Below are 16,557 nucleotides of genomic sequence, written 5' to 3'. Positions count from 1 at the left end.
AAGAAAATGACATTAATTTTTTGAAGATTTGACTGACATATTTTTAGTGACACTTTCCAGTTGACATTAAATTGACAGCAGCTTTCAAGACTTTAGTTCTAAAGTTCTTATTTAGTCACTTTGCTAAGTAGATCATGTTCTATAAACACAGACATCACATTCCATGTAAATTTGACACTTACAGGAGTTCTTCACTCCCTGTAGACACTCCCTACAAAGAATTAGTTTTAAGGAATTCTTAAGTTGGGTAATAGTGAAGGTTAGATGTCATATGTGTGAAAATTTAAAACGAACATTAACATCACGTCTCTCTACTATTTAGAAAGTGATTTTTGACAAGCTATTTTTTGTAACATCAAAAAACTGGATGAAAAAATTTGTCTTTATTTTTCCAAAGGGATCACCCACAATGATGTAATGAAAACATACAGAACCCAAATTATGGTGGCAGTTAAATAAACATTTAAGCTTATAACACTTAATAATTATTCAATTTCTCAGCAGCTAAGTCTGATTTCAGCTGAATCCCTGCTACTTTCAAACTAATTTCTCTGTAAATAGTACTGCTCAGTGTTAGGTTCATGCCCCACGTGATTTGTTCCTTTTCTTGCTGAAGCTCTTCTCTGATTTGCCGTACTGCTTCCTCTGTGCCCAATGAGGAAGCCTTTAGCATGCTGCTGCTGCTGCTGTTTTTCTTGATTTCACACTTTTGTGCCAAGTTGCTTTCAACTTCAGATACAGCTGAAGAAAAAAAATTCTTAAGGGTAACAATTTCCTTTTCTAGAAACAGTGCCAACTGGTTAGTAAGGAATTTCTTGCTTCCTGATTTTAGTTGTTTTATCACACAGTTCACAGGGAGAACTTGGGTGAGATTATGAAGGCACTGGAACAAAACTGTTTGATTCCTGGAATGAAGAAAAACTAGTCTATAAATATCATTAAGATGCGTTTTCTGTACAATATCTCTAACACATTACAAATTCACAATTAGTAATTTTATAACCATATACTTGAGGTAGGCTGCTAATTAATACAAATAAGACCTGCAGGGGTAAAATCAAATTGAATTTTGCTATTAATTATCTAACAAATGACTTCCTAAATTCTGAATCAGCTAAAAAGTTAACTAATTTGTCTTTCTAGTTATATGTAGATGCTTTTTGATAAGCCATAAGTTCATAAAATCTGGAAGAAGTTCACATCTCTGAAAAGTATTTTGTCTATAGCTCTGCTTCTATCCCATTTTACTCTGTATTATTATTTATTTGTATAAATGTCTTTTTAAAAATATTTAAATTAGTCTTATTTTTTTTTAAAGCTGATCTATTAATTTCTAAAAACTGGAGATGTCTTACTCTTTCAGCTTAAGTAATATCTCAACACTTTCTTTCCCAAACTTTGTCTCATGAAAAAGCATAGTAGCACAGACCACAACAGACCATGTGTTAACATTAAGGCACATTAAAAAAACAAAAGCACGTTAAGGACTTAGAATATAGAGTCCTTTCTTCCTTCTTTCTAAAGTGCAACAGTACCTACTAGTTCAACAGATGTTATCTGAAATAGGCAATAACACACACACACACACACGAATGTATTTTTATATGTTCAAGTAGACAAGAGTCAGGCATTGTGGTTCATTTTTTTCCATGTGGTCATATCTACTGTCATTACTCTGGTCCATTTCAAGTGTATATAAAAATTGACAACAAAAACAGGTTTAAGATCAACCTTTCCATTGATTGGGATGAGAGGTACCATCCTTTTTATTTAAAACAGAAAAATCTCATTCCCCCAACAGTGGATGGAGTGGAAGGAAGGCAAGTTTAATTTCTTTTTATGTTTCCTTTAAAGTTTTGCTTTAAAATGTGTTTCAAATCATGCTTTTTGTTCCCACAAAATAGCCATGTATTGTTTCCCATTCCCTGTCTAGTCATCCTTTCTTAGAAGCAAAAGTTTAAAAAAAGAAAGAAAAAATCCAAAAAGTCAATCAGTTCACATACAGTGTCAATCTACACAATATTCCAAACATACACAGGACCTCAACTCAGAGCCAGGTTTAATTTCAAGCAGCCTACTACAAAGGAGGAATATTCCCTCATCAATAGCAACTTTCCTAAGACTAATGAACCTTCTTCCATCAATAGTCACAGGTAATCAACTTCCAAGTGGGATGAATGATGAGTGAGAAGCAAAACTGTCTCTGATCCTCTCCTTAAGCAAAATAATGGTAGCCAAGCAAAGTTTTGTTTTCATTATTTTTTTAAAGTTGCAAAATGGCCAACCAATTTTCTTTTTCCCCAATAAGATGATTATTTATTCATTAGTTTCTTCATATAGATTCTAGTATCTTCAATACTTTATTCAATAACTAGTAAACTTCTCTTTACTGGCTAAATTCCTTTGGAAGGTGTCTGACTGCTTCCATTTCCTTTTCTTTTACTTCCTTCTAAACCCTCTGCAGTCTTGCTCTGACTTCATCATTCTTTCCACAATTATCAATGATCTCTTAATTGCCAAATCCCAATTTCTGGCACTGTTCAGATCACCCTCTTCTGGATACTATCTCCTTTCCAGGTTTCCACTCTTGGCCCCCCTCCATATTCTCTGATGACTCCTTCTCAGTCTTCTTTGTTGGCTCTTCCTTCCAGTCACTTCTACTAACTGTCAGCATCTTCCATGTTTCTGCCCGAAGGCCTCTTCTCTTCTCCCTTTACACTCTCTCATATGGTTATCTCATCAGCTTCCATGGATTTAATTATCTCTAAATAGATGATTTCAAGATCTATAGATCTTAAAATTCAATATCAGCCTTAGTTTCATTCCTGAGTTACAGACCAAGAGACATCTTGAACAGGATGTCCCATGGAGATCTCAGACTCAATATACACAAAAACGAACTCATTAACTTTCCCCACAAGCTCTCCCTTCTTCCTAATTTCCCTATTAATGTCAAGTGCATCACCAATGGTATTCCTGGTTACCTTGCAACCTCAGTGTCATCCTTGAGTCCTCATTGTTTGGTTTTTTTTTTTGGTGAGGCAGTTGGGGTTAAGTGACTTGCCTAGGGTCACACAGCTAGGAAGTGTCAAGTGTCTGAGGCCAGATTTGAACTCAGGTCCTCCTGACTACAGGGCCAGTACTCTATCCACTGTGCCACCTACCTGCCTCCCTCATTGGTTTTTAATAAATGTTTATCGATTGACTAATTCATCCCACAAATCTGACGTTTTGTTAACTTCTGTTTCTACCTTCGCAACATCTTTCATATACAGCTGCCACCTTGGTGTGGGCTCCTCCTCACCTCATGCCTGAACTACTGCAGTAGACTGCTGGTTGGTCTCCCTTCCTCAGGTCTCTCTCTACTCTAGGTCGTTCTCCATTCCTCAGCCAAAGTGATCTTCCTAAAGCACAGAACTGACCGTGTGAGCCCCTTTATTCAATGAACTCCAGTGCCTCCCTGTTACAGGATCAAACAGAAAATCCACTGTTTGGATTTTAAAGCCCTTTATACCCTGACCCTCTCCTACCTTTCTAGTATCCTTATATTTTACTTCCCTCTAATCAATAGTGACTTAGAACATTTTTTCATATGACTATAGCTCTGGTTTCTTCTTCTGAAAACTGCCTGTTCATATCCTTTGACCATTTATAAACTGGGGAATGATTTGTATTTTTATAAATTTGACTCAGTTCTCTATATATTTGTGAAATGAAGCCTGTATCATAGATACTTGTTGCAAATTTCCCCCCTAGTTTTCTGCTTTCCTTATAATTTTGGTTGCTTTAGGTTTGTTTGTAAAAAAAAAATCTTTTTAATTTTATATGATCAAAATCACCTATTTTACATTTTGTAATGGTCTCTATATTTTCTTTGGTCCTAAATTCTTCCCTTATCCATAGATCTGACACATAAACCAGTCCATGCTCTCCAAATTTGCTTATGGTATCCTAACCTTTCATGTGTAAATCATGTACTCATTTTGATCTTATCTTGGTATATGGTATGAGATGTGTACCTGGAAAGACTTACATGAACTGATGCAAAGTGAAATGAACAGAACCAACAGAACATTGCACATAGTAAAAGCAATATTGTTCAATGAAGAACTGTGAATGGTTTGGCTATTCTCAGCAACACAACGACCGAAGACAATCCCAAAGGACTGATAATGAAGCATACTATCTGCCTCCAGAGAAAGAGCTGATATTGTCCAAATACATTTTTTTTTTTGGTGAGGCAATTGGGGTCAAGTGACTTGCCCAGAATCACACAGCTAGTGAGTGTTATGTACCTGAGATCAAATTTGAACTCAGGTCCTCTCGACTCCAAGGCCAGTGCTCTATCCATTGCACCCCCTAGCTGCTCCTTGTCTGAATACATATTGAAGCATGCTATTTTCACTTTTTCTTTTATTTGCGTCTCCTTGTACAAAATGACTATATGGAAATGTTTTACATGATTACACACGTATAACTTATATCTTATTGCTTACCATCTCAGAGAGGGGGAAGGGAGGGAAGGAAGGATAGAATTTGGAACTCAAAACTTTTTTAAAAAAAGTTTAAAAATTGTTTTAATGTATAATTGGGGGGAAATTACAAATATATGTGTGTGTGTATGTGTGTGTGTGTATATACATACATACATATCTATATACATATAAAGACACACACACACATACACACACACACACACACACACACACACATATTCCTTTCCATATACTCAATGATCTAGTGACACTAGCCAATTAAGCTTTTTTATTGGCTTTCCCCCATGCCTGGAGAACATTCCCTCCTTACCTCCACAGCCAAATTCCTATTCTGGGAGAAGCCTTTCCTGGTCCCTTCCTCCCATTTCCCCTAAAGTTAATGTCTTCCCTCTACGATTACCTTTAGTTTACACTGAAGTATTTCTTTTACAAACAAAATTGTTTTCATGGTGTATCCCCTCTAAGAATGTGAACTACCTGAGGACAAGGAATGTATTTTTTGTTTGTTTTAAACATCCCTAGGCTTCACAGTGCTTGATACATATTAAGTGTTTAATAAATTCATGTTCACTGACGGACAGTTGTTGTGAAGATCAAATTTATGTAAAGCCCTCTGTAAACTTTAAAGTAATATATAAATATTAGTTATTATTAACTATACTTTGTAAATATCAAGGCACTATATAAATGTCAGCTTTATATTAACTTACCTGCAATAGACTGTTAAAATTCCTTCAAAGGGTGTTTTTTGTTTCCAGTTGAAGAATGTCCCATGCAAAGCCCCTAGACTTTTACAAAGGAAGCTATCTGGAAATCCTTTGACTGTTTCACATTCCATGTGTCCAAGAAGCCACGTTTTCACTGAAGTCAATGTACAATCAGGTGATGTTATTTGAAAACAAAATTTGTGAAATACTGCAAGAAGTGCAAAGAGATCTTCCATAGGTTCTATAAGAAAAAAAAAATGACACGAACCAAAAATCTAAATTATTAAGCTTTTAAAATTTTCAGTCACCAAAAAAGATGTACTATGTACTAATAAAAAAATTACCTTTCAAAGGTTTATTCTTCTCTGGTAAGGTTACTGAATATTTTCCACTGGAAATATCTTCTGTACTTAAAGAAAGTCTCCCACAAGGCACAGTACAGCTTTCTCCAAATTGGCCACTGTTTTCTCCCCATCTGGCATGCAGCATTACAATACAACAAAAATTATGGAATGCCAAAAGTGGTGAAAGAGTTGTAACAGCTGTAAATACCTGGATGCAGTTAGTCTCAGATGACTGTTCATTAAAATTGTTTTTTCCTTCCTCATTATGAAGGGTCAATTTAATTCTTTTTGCTGCTGATTCAGTTTCACATGGAGATGAGAGTGTTGTAGAGAAAGACACCTTATCCAACTTGATCACACTGTTTTTACACTGAATAAGTGGAGAGTTGGAAGTATAGGCTTGATCCATTAACAATGATAAAGTCACATCATTTAGTAGTCTGTAAAAACCACAAAGATTTGTTGTAATCCAAGTGCATTTTTAAAAATCAAACAAAAATGATGGAGAATTGGGAAAAGATGTATTCTGACATTTTGGGGTTTTCCCCCCTTTCCTTTACTGAAGAATGTTTCAAATTTGTTTTGTTTTTGTTTTTCGGTGAGGCAATTGAGGTTAAGTGACTTGCCCAGGGTTACATACCTAGTAAGTGTCAAGTGTCTGAGGTCAGATTTGAACTCAGGTCCTCCTGACTCCAAGGCCAGAGCTCTATCCACTGAGCCATCTAGCTGCCGCAGAATGTTTCAAATTTGAACACTGTTCTTTGAATCCTGTTACTACTGTTCCTCTTGAAACAGACAACTAGAAACATCTTAAAATATTTTATTCTTCCAAGAACTAAGAACGGTAGTAAGTTCCTTAAATAAATGAATCATTTTCTAAGACTAACCAACACCATGATTCTACTCAATAATGGAGCATTAAACAATTAAAAAAAAACAACAAAAACAAAACTAAACTACTCCTCAACTTTATTGCAAAGAAAAGTACAATGTTAACAAGAGAATGAAATAGAAACACAAATCACCCCTCATTCTCACTTCCCTGTTTTTTTTGAGGGCTCACTCAGTTTCACAATTTCAGTCATTCTTCAATTTTCACTATCCTTCATCCCACCCTTCTCATATCCAATTAGCCATTAAATCTTGTCAATTCTACCTCAACAACATCTCTCATGCCTGCTCCCTACTCTCTACTTACATGGCCACCACCTTAGTTTGGGCTCTTGCCTGGACTACTAAAATTGTTTCTTCATTAGTCTCCCTGACTGGTCTCAATTCTTTCTAATCCATATCCATATTCTACACAGTTGTCAAAACTAAGATTCTTGAAGCACAGGTCTGACCATGTCATTCCCCTAGTCAATAAACTTTGGTGACTCCCTATCACCTTAATATAAACTCTTTTTGACATTTGTAGTTCATCACAACCTCGCTCCAATCTACCTTTGACTTTTTACACATTAGTCTCCATGCATTCTGTGATAGAGACAAATTGGCTCACTTGGTTTTTTTTTTTTGCTTGAATACTACATTTACTCTTAGCATAGAATGGGTAACTGAATTAACGTTACATAATAAAGATGAAATAATATATAACAAAACATCTACCAACAGTTTTTTGCCTACTGTACTCCCAGAACTACAAGTATCTCCCCTCTCCCAAGAGTATGGACACAGTCTCAAACCTAGAGGTTCTAAGATATGCACATTTTTGAGTTCTCTTTCGAGTTTACAAAGGAATGTTAGCAACTCAGTTTTCAAGGCTCAGGACAGAAGATGCAGAAGTTCTGTATTCAGGATTTCAGCTCAGACTAGGGTGTAAAACTCAGGATCTGGTGTATATTGGAACTCGTATGCCTGGACTAGAGAAGAATCTGTTTTCAGTTTTAAAAGTTTATTGCTAGGCTATTAGTAGTACTAGGGGATGAGAATGAAAGCAGGTAAGTATAATGCACACAGACTAAATAAACATTAACTAACAAGAATTTATAGTTCAGGCAATCACAGAAACAGGGGCTGGAAAGGCCTTCATAAATCACATAATTTGGTCTCCTAACTTTACTGGAAACAAAGATCAAGTGACACAGCTCATAAGGCTTCCTGACTGCTAGTTCAGTTTCTTGACTGCTAGCTTGTTCCACTAACCACACTGTGAATTGCTTAGCAACTCTCACCCTGTCTATTCTAACAGGAACAACAAAAAGAAGGGAAAATTCTCTATTTCATGGGCACAGATACATTATTATTTTTATAATTCTTTTGCTTTTCTGCCCTGTCATTAATATCTTAAAGACCACTGATATCCCTGAATGTCCTAACCAGACAGCATTTGACTATCTTTGCAATACCATTATTACCCCACTAGTCTGGACTTGGAGAAATTGACTCAGCAATTTCCACTGGAATCACCAATGTATACGATGTGATGAATCTAAAAATCTTGGTATTAAAAAACACACTCCTAGAATATTAATCAGTCTAACATGATGATATCAGAGTTTAAATTAACTTACAATATAAAAGAATTCTTGATTTCTGCTCCAACAACCAAGTGGTCACCCAGAACACGATACCACATCTTCTCTACTATAGGTTTTGAATCATGAGATGTGTCTGATAGCTTTTCATTCAAGGAATGGGGAAGGTGTTTTTTATCACCACAGAGAGAAACAAGAACATCCTTAGGAAAAAAAAGGAAACATCTTTTTAGATCTAGTACATTCAGTATAGCTTGTTTAGGTTTTATAGTCTAAAAGAATTTGTTTTTTGTCTAATATTTAATTTCTTTAAAGATTTTCACATAAGTCAAGTATGTTATCTCTATTAAAGTGACAAAAATGAAGTAAGGTGGGGAAAGGAGAAAAGATAGGAATGTGTGATGAACTTTTTACCTATCAGGAAAGCTAATATAAATACAAGCTGTATTAAAATTCAAAAGGGACAGATTTCTTCACATAAATAATAATAAGTAGAACCAAAATATTCCAATATTGATGGCTGAGACCCAGATTTTAATTTTTCAAAATTTTAATTACCAATCTATTTTATGAAACTTACCACTAAACTATATGCTCATTCATGTAACTCATCTCCCTACTTGCCTAGGCCTCTCATTATATCAACATCAATTATAACAATTTCCTAAAAGTAAAATTTATCTTAGAAGCTAATCAGGCCTAAGATACAAAGTTATCTAAAGTAAAATAGGAATGATCCTCAAATTAGCACAAGAGCATTTAAGAATTTTTATGCAGGCCAATAAGGCTCTATGACCAGATTATCAGACATTCTAGGAACTTCTCTTTCCAGGTTCTTTACCAGAACTTATCCTCAGATGGACAGCATATCAGCATAGTGGGAAGAAAGTTGCCAAGGCCCTCAAGCAGTGTAACTATAAAGACAAAAACAAAACATTCCCTACCAAGAAGTACCTTAAAAGGTTCCTGTGGCTTTCCTGGCTACTTTCTTAGCTTCCTTTCAGCCTCCCAAGCCTTGCAGGGGGTTGCTTGGACCTACAAGTTTAGGGCTAAAGTGAGTTTTATATATTGATGTTATGTTTTATGGTGCCTTAAAAGTCTGATAATTGTCTGCTCTTCTTTCTTTAGAGAATTAGTAAAAGTGTACATATGTTAAATTACATTACAATACTTTAGTGCTTACACTAAAAACTCCATGAAGGAACTGTTTTTACATATCTTTGCAACCCCAGCCTTTAGCACAGATCCTTCAAAATAATAGAAGATAAATTAATAATGCTTAATTAATAATAATGTTTATTGGACTAGAATTTAAAAAAAGAGAAAAGTCGGTCTCTTGAGGGAACGGTAAGGTCTGACCAAACTGATTTCTCATGCTTCACAACTCACTTTCTGCTGAATTTGTAATATCAACCCACCTACAAGGGCTGGGATCTAAAGGAATTGCCAGAATAATTCAGAAATTATAGTTCTGCCAACTCAAAAAGAGGTAATTGCGAAAAATTACTTAAAAGATCTAGACATAGGAAACTACTTTACACAAAATGCCCTAGGGGAGACTGACTTAAGGCATCTATTTATCCTATTCAAATTTCTCATCAGAATCATGATGTGGCCCAAAGGATATAATGTAAGGTTACAAAGGTTACAGCAATTGAAAACTGAAGTCTAAAAACTACTAGGTGCCAAATTCATACATTCTCTCATTTTAGGATCTCCGAAATTTTCTGGGCAGTAAATCATTTTTCCAGATTGCAGATTTTTTTTTCCTTTTTAAGACTTCTGGATTTAATTACATAGATTATAACTGCAGAAAGTAAAAACAGACTACACTATTTTGGCAAAACAAAGAAGTTCACAAAAACACAACAACAATTTAAGTAATTTGGATTTAAATAGTTGGCAACTTCATCTCTGTGAAATTATGATTAAAAATCTAGAAGAGTAAACAAAAAGGGACCCAAAAGCAGTCAAAATAGCCCATATACTAAAGCTGTCCCAAGTAAAAGTCCCTCACTCAGAGAAAATTTTACTCTTTCTTTATACACAATCCTAATATGCTTGGCTTTCTTTCCCCCCAAAGAAATGTTACTGCTGTGTTTTCTCCTCTAGTTCCCAATATATTACTTTCTCATATCCCTCCCTGAGAACTATCCTTTAAAATAAAGAATAAGAGGAATTGGTTGGTTTAGCAAACCAACCAACATTGCAAAAAAAATCTGATGTTTATATGCATGCTTGGTTCATGAGCCCACAAGAGATTTAGAAACAACAGAAATGGGGAAAAAAAGAAAGTGGGAAGGTGGTGTTTATAAGCAAGATACTAATAGCATCATGACAGCAAATAGCAAAGAATGAGACATCAAAATAATAAAAGGCGACACAATAAAGAAAAAAGAAACCTGACAATCTTGGGCCATTTAGCACAAAGGCAAATGAACTTACAGGATTTAGGCCCTGAAGACATCATTATATTATCACATAGTACAATAACTGATGTTCAAAATGATGTCCCTGAGTAATCAAGAATAAATTTTGGTTAGTTTATAATTTTAAGAAGACAAGGAAGCACAGAATATATTTTTTAAAAGCTTTTTTTAATGGACAATAGTTAAAAGGTGTTTTTAGTGCTTAATTGAATGATCCCTCAGTTCTCCAGTAAATTTGATTATTTCTAACAATAGCTCTCCTGAAGGATCTGCAATCATAATGCATTAATGCTTATAAGGTAAGTTACCAGTAAAAAGGCAACAATTGTCTCTTTAATGGATTGTGTTCTCAATCTATAAAGCAATATTTTCTGATATGCACCCCAAATAGTAATTCACCTAAGTACTAGAGTTCTTTCATACACCTCAATTTTCTGTCTTGTAAAATGTTATCATGGTCATATGATTAATTTTACCTTCTCTTCATATGGTGGAATATATTCTTTTCCTTGAACAAGGCCTACTAAAGCTTTGCAAGATTTTGAAAGAATCCGTTCCTTAAGTAGGAGATGCTTCTGCAATTCTTGAATAGATGCCAAACCAAACTGTAAGGTTGAAGAAAAGATGTTACCCATAGTTATAATTTCAATAGAAGGTAGAAGGATTTGGTCAAAACTAAGAGTTCAAAAGTTCTATTACACCAATTTTCAAACATTTCCATATTTAAAAAAAAAAACACCTCTATTTCTCCAATCATTCAAGTCATCTTTGAAGAATCTTTCTATCTAGCAGTCAGTCAAACATCTAGATGTACCAGACACCATGCTAAGCACTGGGGATACAAAGAAAGGTAAAATGGCAGTTTCTGCTTCGAGTAGCTCACAATTTAATGGAAAGAGATCAAACAAAAATAACTACATACAAAAAAGCTACATACAGGATAAACTGAAAATAATCAACAGAGGGAAGGCACAGAATTTAGAGGCATCTGGAAATGCTTCTTGTAGAAGATAGGATTTAGCTGAGGAAGCCAGAGAAGCCAAGAGGAGAGTATCCCAGGCACGACAGGGGACAGTCAATGGAAATGTACAAAGGGTGTGAAGGAGATGGAGTGTCTTGTGTAAGGAAGAGTAAGGAGGTCACTGGCCCTGGATCCAAGGGTATGTGGGAAGGCGTAAGCAGTAAAAAGACTGGAAAGGAAAGAGTATGGAGGGGTACATTATGAAGACGATTGAACTCTAAAAAGAGGATATTATATTTGATCCTGGTGGTGATAGGAAGTCACTGGGGTTAATTGAATAAGGGAGTGACACAGTCAGACCTCTGCTTTAGGAAGATCATGTTGACAGTGAGCTGAATGAAAGATGGAGCAGAGCTGGGGAGACACTTCTGGAGGCAGAAAGATGAACTTGCAAGCTATTAGTTCAGGCATGAAGTGATGAGGGCCTGCACCACAGTGGGACAGTATTAGAGAAGAGAAGTGGGTATAGCTGAGAAATGTTAGGAAGGTAGAAAAGCCGGGACTTAACAACTGATTGGATAAAGGGAGTGAGGTGGAGGATGACACCTAGGTTTCGATCTTTGGTGATTGGAAGGATGATAGTAATCTCTACAGTGACAAGAAAGTTTGGAAGAGGGGAGGATTTGGGGGGAAATACGATGATTTCACTTTCAGACATGGCGAGTTTAAGATGTCTACGGGACATACAGTTCAATAAGTCTAACAGGCACCTGGAGATGCATGTCTGGAGGTCATCAGAGAGATAGTAATCCATGAGAGCTGATAAGATCACCAAGTAAAACTGCATTAAGGGAGAAAAGGCCCAAGACAGAGCTTGCAGGATATGTATGGTTAATGAGGGGCGGCTCGGATGATGATCCAGCAAAGGAGACTGAGAAGGAACAGTCTGATAGGTAGAAGGAGAACTAGGAGACACCAGTGTAACAAGAATCTAGAGAGAAGACAGTGTTAAGGAGACAAGAGTGAGCAACAGAGGCAAAGGCTGAAGAGGTCAAAAAGGATGAGGATTAAGAAAAGGCCACTGGATTTAGCAACTAAGTGATCATTGGTTACTCTGGAGAGAGCAGTTTTGGTGGAATGATAGGATCAGAAGCCAGATACTAAGTGGCCTCAATTTTTTTTTCATTTTTAGTAAAGTAGGGGGCAAGATTCTCAGCTGAGAAGGTGGGAAAAGCCCTGGGAGGTTTGAGGAGTGAAATGATTTGGAAGAGCTGTTGCAGAGAATAGGATAGTAAGTTAATTAGGGATGTGCAAAAGGACTGCTTTGTTAGCAGTGTGCTCACAGGTAACACAAATTTAAAGTGGCCAATTAGCAGTTTCATGATTTTCTCCACCTTCACTCAAGAGCATGTGAATAGGAGTCATGGTAGCAGATGGTGTGAGTGATACAAATCTGAGTTTTTAGCAGGGTAAGATGATAAAAGGGCAAGGGATTCAAGAGGGCAGTGTAGAATTTAACAGGGACAGAGAAAGGAGGACAATGTATTTAGTGCAGGGTGGATGGCCTGAAGGATCGGAGGAGACAACATGGAGAAGAATATGGTTTGGGTCTGCAAGGCAGAGGGAGAGGTAGAATGACACTAGATTGTGCACAAGTGAGGAAGTTTCAAAGTTCATGAAAATGGAAGTGTGGGTCTTGTGGGGATGGCAAGATCAAGAGGAATACCATCTGTGTGTGACTGAGACACGGGGGACGAGGAGGTCATGTGAAATTAAGATGAGGAACTGTGAAGTTAAGAGGTTTGAGAGAGTTATCAATATATATAAGCTGAAGTTCCCTTTTATAAGGGCAGAAGCTGGTGGAGAGAAAGATTGTGAGAACTCACTGAGGAAAGAAAGGGAGTGTCCTGGAAGTCAGTAAACAGTAGCTACCAGAATTTTGATTTAATGGTAGATATAGATTGAACCTTAGAGGAGGAGAGGTTATTGAGGGAGGGTGACAAGGGAGAACCTGGAAAGAGGAAGAAGGAATATTCCAATTCCCCTACCTCAACCACTGAGTTGGTGTACCGAATGAAAGTGTAACAAATGCTATGAAGGATAGCTAGGGAGGCTGTGTCATCAGGAGGGAGCCAGGTCTCAGTGAGAGCCACAAAATGGAAGGAATGGGAAAGGAAGAGATTTAAGATGAAAGAAAGTTTGTTGCCATGGAGTAGGCATTCCAGAGAGGATAGTGGAAGGCGTGAGACATTGAGAAGGGTGGTGGTGGTGGTGGTGGTGAAGGGAATAGAAATTAGGGATCAAACAGTGAGGGATAGGGAAATGGGATTTGGACAACCAAGTAGAGTTCAGAATCATTGGGATGGCAGGATATGATGGGGGGAATTTGTTAATCTAGGGAAGATTTTTAGAAAGATTTGCAATGTCCACAGACTTTGGCCTCAAGGTAGAGTCTTCTTAGGGCCTTTCAATCAAAGGGGCAAATACTAGGAGCTGTCAGAATGGTATTATTCTCCCTCCTTCATGCAGGAAAGCAGGACATTAGGCTGGCAACTAGATGGAATGGTGTTCCTCCTCTTCAGAAAGGGAGGACTCTGGTGCTTAATAGAATGGTGTTTCTTCTCTTCCACAAAAGGCTGGACACAGGGAAGGAGATGTGGCATGATGGAATGGCACTCACCACAGTGGCAAGAGACTGGTACAATGGTATGGCAGCTTTCCTCTTCCCAGAAGAGGTTTAAGGTCATGCAGGAGATGCATGGTGAGATTCAACCAACTGACACCTTCTGTCTATTCTAACCATCAAAATCTGTCCCTTTTCTTCTATTTCTACCACCACCCTATTTCAGGCCCTTATTATTTTTCACTTAGTTACCTGCAACAGTTCCCCAACTAGTCTGCCTGCTTCCTGTTTTTCCCCATTCCAAACCACCTTACACACTATTGGTTAATTTTCCTAAACTACAGCTTAGATCATGTCACTATCCTGCACAAAACTATTAAATAGTTTCCTGTTGTCTGTAATAAAATCCAAATCCCTTAGCTTGACATTCAAGGCCCTCTACGATCTGTCTAGCTTATTGTTCTAACCTTATCTTCCATCAGCAGCAGTGGCATCATCAACATCATTCCCCCTTCCCAGACTTTCTGCTTCAGCCAAACTTAATGGCTTATCAATATCTCACAGCTTACCTTTTTCTGTTTCTTTTCCAAAAAAGTCACTGCTAAAATACTAATTCAAGACCCAGATCAAAAATCTCTTCTACAAAGCTTTCCCCAACCTCCCCTTCTCTCCTGACATTCCATATACCTCTCATGCTACTTGCCACACTCTATGTATTAAATGGTTGCCTACATCTTATTTCTTTTATTAGACTATAGATGTCTACAGCAGGAGCTGTTATCTGTGAACTTTTAAAAATATTTTGATAACTATATTTCAATATAATTTATTTACTTTGTGTAATTGTTTATCCATTTAAAAACACTATTCAATGTAGGGATCCATAAGCTGCCAAAAGGGACACAAAAAAAAGTTAAGAATCCTTGACCTAGAAAATAAGGGCTGAGGATAAAGATCTTATTGGTCTTAGAATTCCCAACACTACCTAGCACAAAGTCTTATACAAAGAATATACTCAATAATTTTTTAAAAATTACTTAAATACTTAATAACAAGGAGAAAATGAATTTTCGCCTCTCATACTAGTAAATCAGGAGAGAACAGGTGTAATTCCAAAATTTCTTGCTGTACCACTGATTCATGAAGCCTTTTCCCCAAGGTAGCACAAATCTATTTTCCATAGGAAAATAGAAATGATAAAGCAAGATTTATAATTAAGTCTTTAGATTAACAATTAAGCTTTTTTATTTACAAGGGAAAATATTATAAACATCTATTCATAATACACAAATATGAAAAAGAACTCTCCAGTACTCTCATCAAAGTTCTATCACTCAACTGCTAAGAGACCATCGGGACCACCAGGATAGATTAAAAATAATTATTTTTAAAAACCATCAAATTTTCACAAAGTCTTTTCAAAAAAAATAAGTATTTATACATTATAAAGATAGCTTAAAATAACATAGGTCAGCAGTCCAAAGTTATCATAGAATGTGAATTATGAATTCTAACAATGTACTAGAAATGACATACAGATAAAATTTTAAACAAGTTTTACAGATGGCACATGATTGGCTCTAGTTCATCTTCTTACAAATGGTCTCAATATTCTACACCTAAGTAAAATTTTAGGTACCGAATTAAGATTGCTCAAGAAGTGAGTGTTTAGCTATCAAAATGACTTTAGAACTACAAGTGGGATTAACTGTAAGTAGCATTATCCTCATTTCATATGTGAGGAAACACAGTCAGGGAGGTAAAGTGGCTTGCCAAGGACAATGATTTATTTGTTCTGAGGATCTACTTTAGAGTCAGTAAGACCTGAGTTCAAATCTTGACTGACATATACTAATGTTTCTCCATGGGCAAATTAGTCAACATTGTCAGTGACCTAGGAAATTCTCTAAGACTTCAGATCACTGAATAGCTGACAAAGGAAGATCTTACCAGTAGGGGTGCTTTCCATACTGGGAGTTCCCTTACACTATGAAATCACCAGTTGTCTTCTCCCCTACCCAACCTTGCCAATACCTCCATTTACACTAGGAGACAATCACATAAGGGAAAACAAAAAAAAGGAAGCTTATAGACTAACTTGCAATCTTCTTTCCAGAGCCTGTACTGTAAGAGAATAATTCTCTTGCAGGCTGTCTTCAAAGAAGTCATTTTCCATGGGATCAAAAGCATCATTCTAAATAAGAAAATAGAGTGAAATTATAAGAACTACATTATTGCACATAAAGTATTTTGCTGGTACAAAGAGCTTTACATAGGTTAACAAACTGGATTTTCATAACCCTGTGAAGTCAGTAGTCCAAATATTATTATACCCACTTTAGGATGAGGAAAAAATGAAAAAAAACTTAGATGTTATTATACAGAACAATCTGAAGGTTAATCTTACAATTTCTTGGCCATCTTCTGGTCACCAGAAAATAAGCAATATGATTAATATTGGTATCATGATATATAACCATGAACTTTTTTTTTAGCTTTTAGTTAGTATTTTATTCTTCC

At 36.4% G+C, this 16,557-nt stretch overlaps 1 protein-coding gene across 2 annotated transcripts in view; it reads right to left on the bottom strand.

The window, feature by feature from the left end:
- Positions 1–364: 364 nt before the first annotated feature.
- The window catches only part of FANCB (FA complementation group B), a 65,838-nt gene continuing 49,645 nt past the window's right edge, over positions 365–16,557 (bottom strand). For both annotated transcript variants that reach the window (XM_021007399.2, XM_021007401.2), the window contains 6 exons: positions 16,136–16,231; positions 10,930–11,058; positions 8,061–8,227; positions 5,548–5,987; positions 5,207–5,444; positions 365–905 (listed from right to left, as the gene is read on the bottom strand). In XM_021007399.2, coding sequence (XP_020863058.1) covers positions 479–905; positions 5,207–5,444; positions 5,548–5,987; positions 8,061–8,227; positions 10,930–11,058; positions 16,136–16,231 — 1,497 coding nt within the window. In that variant the 3' untranslated portion in view covers positions 365–478. The remainder of the gene's footprint in view (positions 906–5,206; positions 5,445–5,547; positions 5,988–8,060; positions 8,228–10,929; positions 11,059–16,135; positions 16,232–16,557) is intronic.

The sequence above is a fragment of the Phascolarctos cinereus genome, unplaced genomic scaffold, assembly GCF_003287225.1.
Source record: "Phascolarctos cinereus isolate Bilbo 61053 unplaced genomic scaffold, phaCin_HiC Scaffold_726;HRSCAF=1367, whole genome shotgun sequence".
Classification (NCBI taxonomy): domain Eukaryota; kingdom Metazoa; phylum Chordata; class Mammalia; order Diprotodontia; family Phascolarctidae; genus Phascolarctos; species Phascolarctos cinereus.
The sequence above is the reverse complement of the archived record's forward strand: the minus strand, read 5'-3'. Positions and strand labels throughout refer to the sequence as shown.